Source organism: Chaetomium strumarium (assembly GCF_033439665.1).
Source record: "Chaetomium strumarium strain CBS 333.67 chromosome Unknown B0T15scaffold_4, whole genome shotgun sequence".
In the NCBI taxonomy this organism is placed as follows: Eukaryota; Fungi; Ascomycota; class Sordariomycetes; order Sordariales; family Chaetomiaceae; genus Chaetomium; species Chaetomium strumarium.
In genome coordinates this window covers 349,912-366,252 of record NW_026944432.1, presented here as the reverse complement: position 1 = coordinate 366,252, position 16,341 = coordinate 349,912, and the positions used below count along the sequence as shown (strand labels likewise).

The 16,341-nt window shown below is 51.4% G+C and overlaps 7 protein-coding genes across 7 annotated transcripts; 1 reads left to right on the top strand and 6 right to left on the bottom strand.

Annotated features, from left to right (window-relative positions):
• Positions 1-4,440: 4,440 nt before the first annotated feature.
• B0T15DRAFT_554948 (uncharacterized protein) lies at positions 4,441-5,956 on the bottom strand (the record flags this gene model as incomplete). The annotated part of the gene is made up of 3 exons (XM_062870373.1): positions 5,313-5,956; positions 4,950-5,257; positions 4,441-4,902 (listed from the first exon to the last, which is right to left on the bottom strand). Exons 1-3 carry the CDS (start codon positions 5,722-5,724, stop codon positions 4,441-4,443), a joined length of 1,182 nt encoding a protein of 393 aa, XP_062720877.1. The 5' UTR covers positions 5,725-5,956.
• Positions 5,957-6,477: 521 nt separating this feature from the next.
• Positions 6,478-7,303, top strand: B0T15DRAFT_554944 (HotDog domain-containing protein; the record flags this gene model as incomplete). Its single annotated transcript, XM_062870372.1, has 3 exons — positions 6,478-6,874; positions 6,927-7,151; positions 7,206-7,303. Exons 1-3 carry the CDS (start codon positions 6,529-6,531, stop codon positions 7,301-7,303), a joined length of 669 nt encoding a protein of 222 aa, XP_062720876.1. The 5' UTR covers positions 6,478-6,528.
• Positions 7,304-8,070: 767 nt separating this feature from the next.
• On the bottom strand, positions 8,071-8,873 carry B0T15DRAFT_433663 (uncharacterized protein; the record flags this gene model as incomplete). The annotated part of the gene is made up of 3 exons (XM_062865782.1): positions 8,071-8,471; positions 8,520-8,755; positions 8,804-8,873. The coding sequence occupies 3 exons, from the start codon at positions 8,871-8,873 to the stop codon at positions 8,151-8,153; spliced, it is 627 nt and encodes a 208-aa protein (XP_062720875.1). The 3' UTR covers positions 8,071-8,150.
• A 540-nt stretch (positions 8,874-9,413) lies between these two features.
• Positions 9,414-10,091, bottom strand: B0T15DRAFT_433660 (uncharacterized protein; the record flags this gene model as incomplete). The annotated part of the gene is made up of 2 exons (XM_062865781.1): positions 9,563-10,091; positions 9,414-9,533 (listed from the first exon to the last, which is right to left on the bottom strand). The coding sequence occupies exons 1-2, from the start codon at positions 10,028-10,030 to the stop codon at positions 9,414-9,416; spliced, it is 588 nt and encodes a 195-aa protein (XP_062720874.1). The 5' UTR covers positions 10,031-10,091.
• A 1,051-nt stretch (positions 10,092-11,142) lies between these two features.
• On the bottom strand, positions 11,143-12,777 carry B0T15DRAFT_554930 (kinase-like domain-containing protein; the record flags this gene model as incomplete). Its single annotated transcript, XM_062870371.1, has 7 exons — positions 11,143-11,536; positions 11,625-11,687; positions 11,760-12,145; positions 12,199-12,355; positions 12,417-12,591; positions 12,657-12,701; positions 12,740-12,777. The coding sequence occupies 7 exons, from the start codon at positions 12,775-12,777 to the stop codon at positions 11,411-11,413; spliced, it is 990 nt and encodes a 329-aa protein (XP_062720873.1). The 3' UTR covers positions 11,143-11,410.
• A 443-nt stretch (positions 12,778-13,220) lies between these two features.
• On the bottom strand, positions 13,221-14,067 carry B0T15DRAFT_188529 (uncharacterized protein). The gene has a single exon (XM_062862415.1). It carries the CDS (start codon positions 14,030-14,032, stop codon positions 13,451-13,453), a length of 582 nt encoding a protein of 193 aa, XP_062720872.1. The 5' UTR covers positions 14,033-14,067; the 3' UTR covers positions 13,221-13,450.
• An 802-nt stretch (positions 14,068-14,869) lies between these two features.
• Positions 14,870-15,693, bottom strand: B0T15DRAFT_397817 (EXS family-domain-containing protein; the record flags this gene model as incomplete). The annotated part of the gene is made up of 3 exons (XM_062864924.1): positions 14,870-15,223; positions 15,267-15,575; positions 15,631-15,693. Coding segments are annotated over 3 exons (726 nt in total), but the record flags the coding sequence as incomplete, so codon positions are not given.
• Positions 15,694-16,341: the final 648 nt, after the last annotated feature.

Sequence of the window (16,341 nt, the reverse complement as noted above, 5' to 3'; positions counted from 1 at the left end):
GGCCAGCACCTATAAAGCCACCCTGTATATTCTTCTCCGTCATAGAGGCGAAGAAGGCCTCGCGGAAGGCATAGAGGAACTCGAGCTTGCTTATGTGGTTGATATGCATGCGTATCAAGTCCTCGACCTGGCGACCGTACGCCTGCTTTAGCGGCCCAAAGCAGCCAACATCGAGTGGCTGGAGGAGGTGGGAGGAATGCGGAGGCATATAGAGTGTGATGATATAATGCTCCTGGCAATAGAGCTCGAATTCGGTCGAGTGGTGGCTCTCGTGGCCGTCGATGATCAATAACTGATATTTGCCCTTTGTACGGGGTGCTATATGGAAGTCAAAGTGCTTGATCCAATCGAGGCCTACGGCATTAGTGGTCCAGCCGTTCTCGGTGGTCGCGATACGCTAGTCGGCCAGGAGGTTGCACTCTTAATACCAGTTGGCGAGGTGGTATTGCGCGGCCAAGATGATGAAGGGTGGGATAGCCCAGCCGAGGGCATTGACTCCCTGGATTACCGTAGCCCACTCGCGGTTACCAGGCTGGGCCAGCTTTGCCTTGCTACGGCCATCAAAGGTCGTAACTACCATGCCTGGGAAGATGATACCCATCATAAACCCAGTCTCGTCGAAGTTATAGATATCGTCATCCACAATGCCGTACTTGGCCTTGACATTCTGTACGAGCGCGAACCACTCGCCAATAACCTCTGGGTCCTCGCACTTGGCCCTCTGGTAGTCGTATCGACGTGACCAACGCATACGGAGAGCAGGCTGGCGTTTAACGAAGTTATGAGCCCAGAGCTTGCCGACAGGGGGCGCATTGCGTACGCGTAGCAGTTGGTTGGCCATATCTTCCACACCACGTAGCCTTGGTGGAAAAGCTCGCTCAGATAGCTCAGTTATATACTGGACTATAGCCTTCTCTTCTAGATCGGTAAGCTTCCGTAAGTTGGCTGGAAGATCGCGTCGTATAGGCCGGCCGGTACATCAGTAGCCGAGGGTTGAAACTGGCACGTTATAGAGCTTGGCCGCGGCTCGGAGGCTTAGTTTCGTATCATTTTCAAGAGCTTTGAGGGCCAAGGTTACCCTAGCTTCCTTTGAAGCGGAAGACATCTTTAGTTGTAGGAAAAACGCGTTGTTGGAGGTGGATAAAGAAGGACGCGTCGTGCCAAGAACTTAGTGTCCCGCTCGCTTATATGTCCCGCTCGCTTATAAGATACGTTACGTTAGTTAATAGAGTCGATCTATATACTGTAGCATTGTGAAGCTCTGTTAAGTTTACATAGCTTATCAATTGCACTAACTTACCATTAGATCTTAGTTTTGATTCGGAGCTTCTTTCTAGTATATAATGACTGGTGCTAATTAAGCTAGGCGATTGAAGCGACGAAGTTATAATGGCTCGGTGATAATTAGTGGGGGTAATGTCGCCCGTGATTGACCTCGTGGTAGAGCTACCTATTTAGCAACGCAATTTGAACATCTTCTTTAGTTTCTTGTATGGTCCCCACCATGCCGGTCAAGCCCCCCGTTCGCTTTCGCTTTTTGGGTCGTTGATCTGTTTCTGGCCTTCGGCACACCACTATAGTCTTTGTCCTGTCCATTGTAACATACTCATAACAAAGCTGAGGGATAAGTGCATAACCTTGTTTATCGTAGATTCCGTATCCGCGCTTAAGACATTGCCGGGCTGTGCGCTCCACCTCTGCACCAAGGACTATTTGCTCGCGTGTTTCGCCTTCCTCCTCAAACCTGAAGGTGATTGGAGAAAGTCCATTGGTCTCCATACTGTCTTCTCCCTCGTCGATCATAGCATCCTGGTTTTTCGCTTCCATTCGCTTCCGCCATTTATCATCGAGAATGCGTTTACGCCACTTTCCAGATTTCAAGGAAGTAGGTTGATCTTCCGGTAGTTCATCGATCTGCGTTGTATCTAGCCTCGGCGTCTTCTCGTTTGGTTGCGGTTCATCCTCTCTGCTATTCTGACTCCGCTTTGTTTCGACAGTTCCTGATTTATCCAATCGCCGCCGCTTCTCTCTTTCAACGCTCTCACGACGTTCGGGTTCTCGCGGAAGAATCGTACCATTTGCCCCAGAGTTAGCACCGGGCGGCGTACTTCCATTCGTGTCCCCAGATATCCCAGAAAAGGTAAACACGTTCCTTTCTCGTAGCAATTCCACAAACTCGCGTCGGATCTGTTCGTTTGCCTCTTCTGCTTCCGCTTTCTCTTTAAGAATCCTCTGTTCCTTCTCATTCAGCTCGTTCCTCTCCTGTGCCATCTTTTGCATATTGTCTCGCAGCTGACTCATCTTCTCTTCAACCTGCCTCTCCTTTTCAGACGCCTCTGTCTCTCTCTGTTCCACCAGCCCCATCTTCTCTTGTTGCTCGAATTGTTGTACAGGTTGCACCTGCTTCTCTTTCTCTCGTTCAAGTTGTTGGAGTCTTTTCTTAAGTTCCTTAACTTCTTCTTTTAATTGTTCCGACTCTTCTTGTTTAGTTTGTTGGATCTCCTCTAGAAGCTCGTATTGCTGTTTGAGTTCATCGTACTCATGTTGTAGTTTCCCCATATTCTTCTGGTGTACCTGGGCCTCGGACTTAGAGCTATCTATCTCCTCGAGCTGTTTCCTTAGCGCCTTGTATTGGTCTTGGAGCGCTGATAAGTCTCTCTGGGAGATCTGATCTTTGCGTTGTAGTGCCTCTAGTTGCTCAGCGTTACCCTGGCTTTTTTCCTTCTCTAATTGTAACTGTTGAACTTCGTTACTTAGCCTTTGCTTATCATTGGAGAGTTGGTTAACCTGTTGCTCCAACTCTTTTGTAGTTTGCTCCTGCTTTTCCTTTTCTCCTTCAAGTTCTTGGAGCTTCTCCTTGAGTTCGCTGATTTCTCCTTTTTGTTGTAGGCATATTTCTTGATCCCTTGTCCTCTCCCGTTCCCATTCTTCTTTGGCTCGTTGGAGCTCCTCCTTCTCTTCTCGGAGGCCGTGTTCAGCATCCTCTCTCTCTTTCTCTTTTCCGAGCTGTTCCTCGAGGGCTAGGCACTTCTCTTGGAGTCCTTTGATTTCTTCTTGTCGGCGGTATTCTGCCTTGTCTCCATCGGCTTGTTGTTGCCGCAATTTAACTTCGCTCCTCTCCTTCTCCCTTTTGAGCTGTTCCTTGAGCGATCGGCATTTCTGTTGGAGCCTTTCGCTCTCCGCTTTCCTACCGGCCTCTTTCTCAAGCAGTTGTCGCTCGTTATTGCGCTGACTCTTCTCATTTTCCACTTGGAGCCGTTCAACTTGTTGATCTAGCCTTTTATTTTCATCCAGGAGTTGTTGGGCCTGTGTTTTCAATTGTTGTTCAGCTTCCCGCTGCTTCTCCGTCCCTTCTTCTAGTCGTCGGAGCTTCTCCTTGAGCTCCCTGATCTCTCCTTCTTGGCGTAGGCGGATTCCCTGTTGCTCTGTCCTCTCTTTTTGTAGTTGCTCCTGTGCAATCCGCTGGACCTCATCCGACTTCTGTTTTATCACCTCTTTAAGTGTTTTATTGTCTTCTTCGAGCTTCCGCTGCTGTTTCGTAAGCAATTTCTCTTTTTCAACATGCTCGCCAAGCCGTTTCTTAAAAAGCAGGTCTTGCTTTTCTTTGTACTTGTCAGCCTCTTTCTTTAGAAGTGCATACGCTTCCTGCACTTGGTCATTGAACTTTAAGTCCAAAATTTCCACTCGTTCCTTACACGCCCGGTTGGTTTGCTCGATAAGCTGCTTCTTCTTCTCCTTTAGTTCCTGAGAGTGCCTTTTCTTCTCAGTTTCAAATATCTGCCATGCTTCTTCCAGCTGCCTCTTTCTATCTTGTAGATGTTCGTCCTCGGCTAGATATGTGTGTCTCTGCCCAGTTTGTCTGATCTCCAACCTCTCCCTCCGCCCAGGTATGATGTTAGCGTGATCGAATTCCGGCATGCCGAAGAATGTGAGATACACCGATTTGCGTATTAGAAAAGGTGTCATGGCATCAAACTCTTCTATCCGCCTGTGCAGTCTGTTCGCGAACAGCAGTGGCTTGGTTTGCTTCCGCTCAGCCTCGGAGGGCTTTCCATATCTTGTGGGAGTCCCCACAAAGTTGTCCAACTCTGCCGCCGAGATTACGTTTTCTGTCGGCAGCTCTCTGGCTGTTATGAAAAGGTCCATCATCTGAATCTTGCATTGAGCAAAGGCATCATAGGTGAAATGATCAGGAGGTCTGGCCTCCAGCAGTGCGTTATGCGCGATAACGCTGTCCGCGGACTGATGTATCGAGTCGAGGATTTGGTCAGACTCAAATCCCAGCCGAAAGAGGAGAGCAGCCATGTCATGCACGGCCTTAGGGCTCTCCTTGTATGTTGGGTTTGCCCGTCGGACACTTTCTTTCTTTTTCCGTAGGGGAGGGATATCCGTGAAATTTCGCATAGCGCACATCCATGCCTGTCGTACCCCGAGTTCTGCTCAATTGGCCTTAGTTCCGGGAACAAACGTCATTATGGATTCGGACTCCTGTATCTTGACCTGATCGGGCTCCTGATTTATATCCTTGTAAGCTCGCAACAGGGCGGCCGAGATTGTCTCCTTCCGAGAGAGTGGCACTAATCTCTTCAGGCTTTGCAGGGGACCCTCTAGATAGTTGAGGTCCTCAAAAAATGTGAACAAGGAAGGGATCAGCCGGGTGGTGCTGGCTGAAAGGACTCGATCCCATATGATCTGTCGTTCTTGCTCCGCAAAGGCCGAGAAAATCTCTCCGCTCTGTAGTTTTTTCCACAGGTCTTCTCTGTCTTTCTTGCAGCACCCTGGAGCAGTGTGCTGTAAAGCTTTTACTGTCGACCGGTCGATCTTCTGCATCGTCTCCGGATTCTTCTCACAGATCTCATCCTTCCAGACCTTCTTGATATGCCCCAGATACTTCAGGGCCAACTCCCAGGTGTTAATGTTGGCTTTAAGGTGTGGGGGTCGGGACTTACCTCGTCACACCGCATGGTGAACATTTTGTGAATTACGCCGAGCTCCATGCCGTCGCCAAGAGCTAGAATATCCATTTGGATATCAAAGGCGGCTTTGTAATACGGATCGTCGAGTATTCCCTTAAGGTTTTTCTTCTTTTGTTTCGAATTGTACTTTAGAAGAGCCCACCACCGGCTCTCGAGAAAGGGATTTGCCGGCCCATGATGTCCCTGGTACGTGCGAATTCTGTAATATACTACACCGTCATTGGGTTCCTTTTCTGCTGAGTACCCTTCTCTCAGCTCTGCGTCCAAGTCGGGGTCGATATCTAGTGGCAGTGATCAGCACTTGGATCTTAGCATCGTTGCTATTCAGTGTCGTACCTGAATCGTACAAGTCGATCGACCAGCATCTCTCTCCTGGCGGTAAGATTCGCGCCGCCGCTCGGGATCGATGAAGTCCTTGGCAACATTTCAAGCGGAAGCCGGCCGGAAACTTCAGCTCGGGATAGCCACGGATGCGGTCCGGAGCCTCTTTCAGTTTCTGGAAGGTGAGTCCCGACAATGCTAAGGCAGCATCCAGTTGATGCTTGTCAATCTTTGCGGGAATGCGGTATCGCGGATTCAGTCCTCTGTAATCATTTTGGAATAGCTCGACCAGCTTGTCAATATTTTCTTCCTCTTCCTCATTGGGAAACTCTAGGATGTCGATGTCGACACTAACAGTACCCCAATACTTGGTGCTTCTCTCCACCGCTACTCTGCGCTCTCTTTCGATGCAATTTGACCGCTGCATCTTGCCTGGTATCTGCTTAAACAATTTCCTGTTGCGATAGAAGGACTTATATCGCTGCGCTTCGCCTCGCTGGTGTTCCGGCCAACAGCGGGATTTCCGCAAATAGTCATCTAGTCCCGTTTCGAGCCCCTGCCTCGTAATATCTAAAATTAGTTAGATCTGCTGCAACTAAAGGTCTTGGGTAGGATTTCGTTCTATGGATAGGGCATTTGGGACGCGACGATGTAGCGAGTGCCCCGTCTTTTCGGTCAAAGGGGATACTGTCGCGTTGATAGGTAATATGCAGTGAGTCTCATTAAAAGCGATACGTTGCGAGCCTTAAAGGGGGATACCTCTCCAAGTATATCTAATTGACGTGTCTGTAATACTCCGACTTGATGAGAGCTGGGGCCGGCAGAAGGAGGGGGTTCCAGCGTGCCCGCGTCTCTCTCCGGCACCTGTTCCTTTCAGCACTCATCCCTGGCGTCTCCAGTACCGTAACGTTAGGTTCTATTGCCAGTCCCCCAATGGTCTCCGCTAGCCAGCATTATTTCGTGCTATCGTTACATTTTGGTTCGGTCATAACTACGTAACAGGAATTTACTAGTCTCTGTGAAATCTATTGAGATACGTGAAGATCCACTTTCAGATTATAATAAGAGTCCGGTTTCCCATCCGCTATCTACGCCATGTTGGCGACTCCCACACGCTCCGCTTAACGCCGTCCATCACGATAGCTAGTGTTTCGTTGCCTGGCTTCGGTCCAGACGCCGCCTCGGGGCGGATCAGCGTGGTTTTTGCCGAGTATATAACCCTCTTCCCATCATGGCTGCGGCGCGAAAGTACGAGTCGGCGACAGCGATCTTGTCAACCCTGAGCGCCTGTAACTCGCTTGTGCCCCGAGAGGACGACTCGAAAGCTAAGGAGGACTATATCAACTCTCATCCGCTTACTCGTTCTCTCAGGTCGGACCCGAACTTCACAGAGTCGCGCGACCACGAGAAAATACCGCCGGCGTGGCGGAGGCAGAACCTGACGGGCGGCCCGCTCATGGGGCCTGGCAGGATAACTATTCCGCCGTTCAGCTGGACCGAACGGGGCGGCAAGAGCTATGTGCAGATAGCCCACATCGGGACAGATCTGTGCGGCCACCTGGGAATAATCCACGGCGGTTTCCTGGCTACTATGCTGGGATGAAGGCCTTGCGAAGTGCTGCTTCCCAGCGCTGCCCTTCAACGTGGGCATGACAGCGAAGCTGGAGATCAACTACATGCAGCCCGCCGTAGCCAACCAGTACCTGGTGCTTCGCGCCACAACCGTCAAGGTTGAGGGCAGAAAAGCGTGGGTTGAGGGCCACATTGAGACCCTGCCGACAGGAGAGGGCCAACAGCCAACCGTCTTGACGACAGCTTCTGCTCTCTTCATCTCGCCCAAGCAAGCATCGGTGCGTGAGTCGTATTCTTATATTACCCTGTCCCTCGTACTTACCGGGGAATCAACAGAGAATGGGAAGGGTCTACCCGGTATAACAGCACGCAAAGGCGGTCTCTCTCGCGGTCGGGCGAAGGTGGCCTTATTGAGTGGCATGCAACGGCTGTAGAGCTTTAACAGGTTGCTGGGCAGCACCACCCCCACCATGCTCAGATAGGCAGTTTAGTTTCAACCTGCAGTCCCCTCGTGCTTCTTTAGGTTGCTCTTGCCTTTGTGGTCCCTAACCTGCACGACATGGCACTCCAAGTCCGCAGAAATCGGCCCATGGTCGTGGGTGGCTGTTATCAGTATGGACCCCGACGAGTCCCGGAAGCGGCTTGTGGGATTGCCTCCCTATTAACCCTATGAAGTGCGCTATATCTTAAAGACTTTGGTTATATTCGTGGCATCTACACCAACCAACACAGAGTCGAAGAGCAGCTTGCTCTGCTCATGCCGAGCGGCCTGCCCTCCTCCACGAGAAGAGTCTTGCACGGCAGTTTCATCCTTGCAACGGGACGGTATGCGTGGACGTCGCCCCGGGCCACCAGCCTCTACGGCAGGGGCATCCGCAGCGACGGCTTTTGTGTTGGCTGCAGACTTATGCTCAGCAGGGCTGACGCAGAAACCAGCACCTCACGAAATATCCGGAACACGTTTTGCCGGTATAGCGTCCCTAGCATGATAATGGCGCTCGCCCATTTACGGGTATGTCTCTGCATCTGCGCAGGAGCCGGCGGAATCTACGGCCAGATCCCGGTATTGACCTAGAACACCCACGCTAAGCAGTACTTCAATCATATCCGTACAATAACTATGCACACTCTCAGGAGCGGTTCGCTTCCACCTCTATGTACGATCTACCTGTCTCTCGCTGCTTTTGACCGCTCTCGCTACGTTTTCTAGGCTGCCCTTCCGGTCTGGGATGTAGGGCGCTTCGCCACAACGCCGTTCAGCCCCTGCAAAACCAAGACGCGTTAGAAGCATCCATCTGCTGTAAAAGTAGCTGTATTCTTTAGCCCTTCGATGATGGGTATCATCTTCCTGATACCCTCGGCATATCTGTAGCTTGCGTCCCGGAAATAGGCTATTTCAAGCGCCTTCTTTTGTATCTCCTGCCTCAATAGGCGGTTCGTTTCATTGACAAGTTCTATCTCACCCTCCAATCTCTCTTTGGTAACCATCGCGGACGCAACGCGTTCCTGGAGCTCAGAGATTTGACTGGCTAATTCGGCGTTCAGCTCTTGAAGTTCGTCGATGCGAGAACTGAGAGATGTCTGCGCACTACTACTAGAGAGCTTACTGTTCGTTAGAAGTAGAACCGGCTGTTTTCCCGATCAACTTACGCGGACTGGCCCACCTTCGATGGATGGTGTGATGCTCATTTCCTCATTTCGAGGCACGGCGTCGAACGTTTTTCCGAGTCCCTGGCAGAGAGCTTTAAACGCTCCAACGTCGTGTTCACTAAGCTGCTTCGAGAAGAGATGGCCCACGGGCGGATGCACCCGCCAACGGTATTGGTCGTCCCTGCCAGTGATCAATCGAACTTGAGATGGCTCGATGGCAATGCCGACACGCTCCACTGGGTTTCCAATTTAGTAACGCCTAGGTGAAACGCAATCTCACTTACTGATGTGGCCTGCTAACTTTCTGCGACACTTGTCTCGCCATTGTGCCTTTTCCTCGCTGCTCGCCCGCATGGCTTTTGGTGGAGGCTTGAAGAGAAGGTAATAGGGTAGGACGACTTGATACTCTAACCGGGAGCCAGGAATGGTTATGGCCGAATGTGGCATCCTTTAATACATAGACAGGGGTTATGTTTATCCCCAGCGAAAGCTTGAAATGGACTGCTAATTATAAAACGGGTCCTCCGTCATAGCCCTGCAACCCCTGCGGACCTTCGCAATACTGAAATTCACCAACCCGACCAGACTCACTTCTCTCCATTCGAATTGTAAGAGGGGATGCTAGGCGACTGCGGGTTAGAAGAGAATGATCTCACTGTATGACTCTGCCATACCTGTAAGACGTCGGCCGTCGAAGTCGCGCGCGCGACCTCCCGTTCAAAATCCAACGACTTGGACCAACCCTCCAGGACTGTTTCGTCATCCTCGCAGTCCCCAGTTATCAGATCTCTTACGATTGGGCCTAGCGACCTGACGTCATCGCGAGCCGATTGCCCAAGGTGCTTTCGGCATTTCTCTTGACCACCTGACCCGTGCATTAGCTGTCGTCATACCTCATTGGCGAGTCTTCTTACCGATCTTTACAATGCCATCGTAGCCTAAGAAGATGTTAGAGCACGTCAGAGAGCCGTGTTCCAGTCCCCACTGTTCCAAGTAAGAAAGACCGTCGAGGACCTATGAGAGAGTGATGTCAGGTATGGAACTCCTATAAGGCACGGCGCACTTGCCTGTCCGACTATTGCGGCAAGTCGTGGTTCAGTCAGGTGGTCGTTAGCGCGAACCTCGTATAGCGAGCAGGGCATATATTCCAAGACGACAAAGCAGATGTTGTCTGTCCAGAATATCTCATGGGTAGGTACAAAGCTGTGGTGCCGAATGTTTTGAAACATGTCCAGGAACGTATCCTGCCCTGTCTTTACATCGGAAGCTGCAAACTGCTTAATAGAATAAACTGTGGCGTGCTTTGAAGGGACCTTCTTCTCCGCTACTATAGCCCGATGATCGATTCCCAGGCGTAGTTTATACATCCACTCGTAATGCTCCCATATCGATTCTCTTTTCACAGCAACTGAGGCGTTAGTCCCGGGTGCCCCGAGTCCCGCGGGTTTTTTACCCGTAAGAAGCCCATAGAAATCGAGATGCGTAAGGCGTTTGCTTCGCTCCGAGGTCATTGTGGATATGAGACGATAATGTAATCTAGCTCGGCTCGGGTTGACAAAGCCTAGGTTTAGCGATACTCGATGGCCCCTGTATAAGAGCTTCCTAGGGCTGGATTCGGCGCCCTCTAATACGTAGTATAATTAGAATTGGGTGCTATAAAAGCTGCATATACGGAGCCTCACTATTAAGCGAAAGCTCACGCATATTATTTTTAGTGTCAAAGGCACCAAAATGACCCAAATATTCCCTTCCCCCCAAAGCGTAGGCAAGCTCGAATTTCTACCCCCGGGCCTGACAGGGCTCCTTGTTTTTGGGACCTCGGTGTCAGTCCGCGGCCTCCCTATGTTCTGGATTGGCAGTTTTGGGATCCCACGACAATGTTTGCTTAGCCAAATACAATCAGGAAGCATGACAGTGCTCCATTGGGGTGCTGCGCACTGCCCAGACGGCGCCCCCACATTCACGTCGGCAACACGTCGCAAGACCGCCGTCATGGTTCAGATGCAACTTAGCAGAGTCACATGGGAGCCACTCTGTGCAGATTACTCCTGCCATTCACGTCTGGCACCCATTCCTGTGTGTGCACTCGTAGGGCTGGGTAATCTGCACCACGTGGCTCTATACGGATTATGACTCCGCAGGTCCACGCAAAACCTATGTAAAGTTGCATCTAGAGCACATCCGGAATAAGGCTATGCGTGGTTTTGGGCAGTCAAGAAAACCTAGGTAATTTTGCAGCGGCACGAGTGCTGCCCATGTGATTTTACAGCAGTCCAAGCAGAACTTAAGGTAATCTTGCAGCAGACTCCAGAGTGCTGCGGAGCAAAAACAACCCATGCGACTTTACAGCAGTCCAATGGGAACCTCGGTACTCTTACAGCTGATCCACGACTGCTCAGGAAAAGGAACATGGGCTGTGACTTAACCGCAGTCCAATCAGAACTTGGGTAACTTTGCAGCGGCACAAATGCTGCGGAAAAATAACAGCCCGTGTGACTTAGCAGGCATGCAAGCGGAACCTAGGCAATTTTGCAGCAGCACGGATGCTGCCCATGTGACTTAACAGCAGCCCAAGCAGAACCTAGGTAATCTTGCAGCGGGCCCACGAATGCTGCAGGAGAATAACAGCCCGTGCGATTTAACAGCAGTCCAAGCCAAGCCTAGGTAATTTTGCAGCAGCACGAGTGCTGCCCATGTGACTTAACAGCAGCCCAAGCAGAACCTAGGTAATCTTGCAGTGGATCCATGAGTGCCGCGGGAAAATAGCAGCAGCCAAGTTAGACTGTGTGCAACAGAGCCGGGATCTCACATTAGAAAGCAAGGGTTTTAACTTCTAGTTACTATGGGTAGAATCTTGGCCAGGCATCGAGCTTCTATGGCAGATGGTCTTTTTATCCCCGGTAGGACCTTATTCCTTCCGTTGAGCCTTCTTGGGCAGCTCCGTCTTCCTTGAGCGTCTGCTCCAGCTCCTTCATCTCACGTAACTTGGCCGGGAACGCTTCGTGGAAGACGGCACCCTTACTGTTTGAGAGCAGCGATGTGGCTGGCCAGCTTGACCATTTCGATGCCGTGGCGCAGTCGAGCACGCATGTGCTAAGCGCGCACCTCAGGCAGTAGGTTGTGCTCCATCGCGGTCTCGCCGCGCAGCCAGGTGTGGGCGAGGGCTTGCTGGAGGGGGAGGGCATGTTAACGGGCGCGTTGCCATATGTGGTAACAACAAGGGGCGGATAGCCGCCTCACCTCGCTGGTCAATCGGTCTTGGGGTTTCGGCCGCAGTAGTTTCAGGATAAAGTCCTTGGCATCGTCGCTGACATCCTTCCAATGCTTTTCGTGGAACACCACGCGGCAGGTACAGCACTCCTCGATTAGGTCTTGGACGTGTTTGGAGCGGAAGGGTAAGTAGCCACAGAGCAGTGTATAAGTGATGATGCCTAGTGACCATATATCAACGGGTTTGCCGTGGCCATAGTTAAGCAGCACTTCGGGCGCTGTATAGCCGAACGATCCGGCCATAGTTGTGAGGACCTCGTCCTCGCTGCCGAGCGTCTTCGCGATGCCGAAGTCGGCTACGACCAGATCTGAATCTTTGTCCGCCGTGAGGTAGAGGAGGTTCTCCGGCTTAAGGTCTGTATGATGACTATCAGAGAGTACGCCGGACAGAGAGGCTCGGAATCCTCACCGCGGTGGACTACGTTGTTCTGGTGCAGGTAGTTGACCGCGCTTAGGATCTGCTTGACCGTCTGAGATGCGTCCTTCTCGGTGAACTGTCCCCGCAGGCAGATTCTATCGAACAGCTCTCCTCCAGTCGCGAGCTCTGTGACGATATAGTATTCGTTCTATACATCGACTATATTAGCCTTAGAAGTCCGTACTCGAGATATGAATGCTGCAATCCACTTTTGATTTGAACCAGTCGATAAGCTTGACGATGTGCGGGTGCTTAAGACGCTGGAGTATCTCCAGCTCCTCTTTCGGTACGACTTTGACGGCAACCAGGCCACTAGGGCCTTCCGCCTCCCAGACAGTGCCATATATGCCGGCGCCTAGAATGCGCCCGAACCGGTACTTGGACCTCAATCACGGCGTGTCAGTGCCGTACGGGGGGCATGTGTGGTTTCGAGGGGTCAGAGTGCACACTTCTTCTCGTGGTTCTCTGGTTGCCTATGTAGACGGTTGAGCAGTCTCGTAACTAGAGAACACCGTCAGCTCCGTATGCCTACAGTGAGACTGGAAGCCACAGACGGAAGCTTGGGACCATCGCGACTCGTCCACGTTAGCCTGGCCGTAGGTAGCAGGGATGGAATAGGCGGTGCAAAATTTCGGGAGCTAAGGGTTGAAGGCCCCAGGGACAACATAGGTGGATAGCTCACGGTTTATAGGTGTATCTTATTTTTTATCAACGCGCCGAAAGTGGGGGCCGAAGCCAGAGGTTTCGACTCATCCCCTAGTTAGGAGACGGAACAATAATTAACTAGTGACTGGGTGGCCGGCTGCAACCATACGTCGCTGCCAGTTGAGGAGCTTCCAGGCCCATTCTGACCCTGACGAGTGAAATTTCACTTTCTCCCGCACGACACAGCCAAAGCCGCCACACGCTTTCTTACGGCATGTTTGGCCTATATCTTTGATTTGCGGAGAGAAATGCACAATAGTGCTTTTTAGTCGTGTGGTCGGACAAGGCTGCAGGCATGTTTCTCAAGCTTTTGAGCTGACTGCACGAGGGTCTGCCATAGGGTGCTGTCATCTTACGAAAGCACTACCCCCCGATATCCTATCTTCTGCGATCCGGTTTTCATGAGTCGCAAATTTGTAGCATCCGCCGCCGAACGACTGAAGAAGACAGTTATTTGGCCGTCCTCGACTGACTAAGGAAACCAACGGCAATGTGACGTGCCTTTACATACGTAGCAGGAACGCACGTGGTGAAACTTTCACTGGCAGGTCTCCCCCGAAACCGGAGCCCATGTACGCCACTGCCCCAACGTGGGACTAATCTCCATTTTTGCCTCAGTCGCGTACCCCGCGATCGCCGCCCTCCTGCTCATCTCCTCGCGCCTACGCACCGCATTTCCCGCCCGAGTCCTACGCGGCTGCACGTCCTCATCCGGGGCCGGCGTAGATGCGGTGGCCGGAGAGCTAAGGCCGCGAGTCTGGATTTGCGGTTGGAGTGGCGGCCCTTGGGGCTGGGGTTGGGCGTTACGTGTACTACTCAAGCCCAAAGACGAGCGTTCGGCCTGGTCCTGCGCCGGGTTCCAGTTATGGCTGAGAGGCTGGCCCCAGTCGTACGCGGCCGGGGCGTAGCCACCTTCTGTTTCTGGGTTGGAGTTGGCGGTTTCCGTGACCTGTGTTTGGATTGGGGCTGGTGTCGGTGCCTTTTTCTTGCACGGTTGGACCCGTTCGGCAGTTTTCCTCTTTGCGGCGCGGGTAGGCTGGATGCGGGTCGGCTGCATACGGTTCTTTAGACCAGTCGAAGATTGTGGTCTGGATGCTCCATTGCCGTGTCCGGGCGCCATTTCGGCAGACTCACTCTGTCACTGACGTTGACCGGTACTTTCCTGATATGTAATGATCACAACGTGCGTTGAGACATTGGTCCGGCCTTTCTCAGTTGCAGTAACCTGCCTCGATCCTCTTATGAGGAAGCGCTTGTATTGCTTGCTTTCTAGATCTCCAGAGTAGACCTAGGGTCACTCACCTGGCAAGAGTTTATGTAACGTTGCTTGATAAGTCTTTGTTGCCCAGTGTGCTCAATTGGTCCCATATCTTGACCACACTAGCACTTCCAGCCCCTCCTGATTGGTTTACTGTTGTTTATAATGACCGGCTCCGGGCGCCCCACGTCCGTGGGACCCATGCGTCTCGTGCATGAACCTTCCTGTCAGCTCGATTCGAGACGAGCGTGCTGTCTTCGGGCCGAGGTATTCTTTTATGTCAGAGAGGACTAATTTCTTCTGCTTCTCGCACAGGACCACTGTCTGTATTGGGCAAATACGGCAGTCGGCAACGATCCCCCAAGAGTTCAAGCCGCGTACAGACTTTGTTAGTATCGGCCGTGATCGCCCAGGCACTAGGTCTACGTATCCTCAACTCGGGAACAATCCCGTATAGTATGGTTATCATTCAGTAGGCCTTGCAAATAAATGCAAGCACACAATCCAAGCTGGTTGAGAGACAGTGCTTTCGAAGCTCGAGCTTGCCGAAGGTTGCTGGCAAGCAAGAAAGAAGTCCTGGTGCTCGTAGAGCGAGGTGCAATATAGAGCAATCGAAGCCCGCCATCAATGGTTGTTGGGCTCGGTGGCAAAGCCGTTTTGCGAACTCTGGTGGTTGTCTATTTCGCTTGCTCTTGAGTATCACAAGACTTGTGCAAATGTCCTTGGCCTTGGCCAAGAGCCGCTCCTGGGAGATGGGCCGGAGCATCTCGCGAGAATTTGCACCTGGATTATGCTGGTACAATGCTCGTTCTCGACACGGAGAAGCGCCCATAGGCCTCGACGGACGACTTCGCAGAGTGAGACTATGAAGGAGACAAGAATGCCGTACTGGGTGTTGTGGGTAAAGATTCCGTAAAAGACCCAGGAGAAGCGTAGGATGGGGTCGGCTAGCATAGTAACATAGTAGATCCAGATTGGGCGGAGCGCCGTGATGTCACGGAGGAGTTTTTGGCTGGGCCTTCCTCGGACGAGGGAGAAGTCAACAAAGACGTCCTAGATAGCTAGATACGTTGTTAGTTACAGTTACAAGTCTGACAAGCGTGGGGTAATTGCAGCAACATACTGCGTTCATAGCAGCGAATGTAACAAAAAAGCTCAGTTTAGTCTGTAAGTCCTCGATACGGTAGAGACTCAGGCTGACAGCTGATAAAAGGGTCATTGTATATTTCCCGAAATTAAAGAGGTGCGGAAATATATTCCGTGTGTCGTAACAACTTCTAATGCATTGTATAGCGCGCAATGTCGGCGGAAGAGCGAAGAATTCAAGAAGCCGTGAATGTGATGAATTGCAATAGTCTGCATCATGCCAAGAAGAGGTGTATAAACAAAAAAGAAGCTCGATATTCTGTAATAGATCAGTATGATGCAAGGTATTGATTAGAAGGAAGATAGTGACTTACACTGGTCGTATATGTTAGCGAACACCAGGCTTCCCTAAGAAAGACATCCCGGAACTCGACTGGCTATAATCCCGATACAAGTAACCTATACCGAGTTAAGGTTAGTAGATCTAAGAGTAATTATAGTTCATCGCAAGCAATAGACGCGTACGTGTGAGTATAAGAACCACCTCCTAGACCTGTAGTGCAAGACTCGTGCGGGCAAAAAGAGAATGACGAGGGTTATACAGAGGAGGACGACTGGATAATGAATATACATCTCTTCCCAGGCCCCGAACTTTAAGAAGTTGAGCCGAATGAGAATTCCAAAAATAGCGAAAAAGAAGCTGAGGAACTCAGCGAGCTGGTTCCAGCCTAAAAGGTTACTCTAGTTAAACTCAAAGATGAAGAAATAGTCGACCTTATACTTTGTCTATATTTTGCAGTCTAGCGTAAACAGGACAAAGAGGAGGAGCGCAAGGAAATATCCTCCGTACAGGCGTTAGATAGCTCGTCTGTTCTGCAAAGTCCGGGTCACGGAGGCTCTCGGAGCCGTAGATCAGTCCCTGAACCGCGAAGATGGCGCCAACTCCAATTAGCAGGCCACTGCGGAACGCCCTGCTAGATATATCCCTCGGGCACTTCCGTAGCCCCAAAAGCTTATCGTTGCACTCCCGCCGTGGTCTGCGAGGTGTCAGCCTCTGCATCTGATGGTGGTGCACGTGAGGGTTG

What these genes read in the sequence shown, in the direction of transcription:
- B0T15DRAFT_188529 (XM_062862415.1), bottom strand. Translation starts at nt 14,032, where the DNA reads ATGGCGCCCGGACACGGCAATGGAGCATCCAGACCACAATCTTCGACT.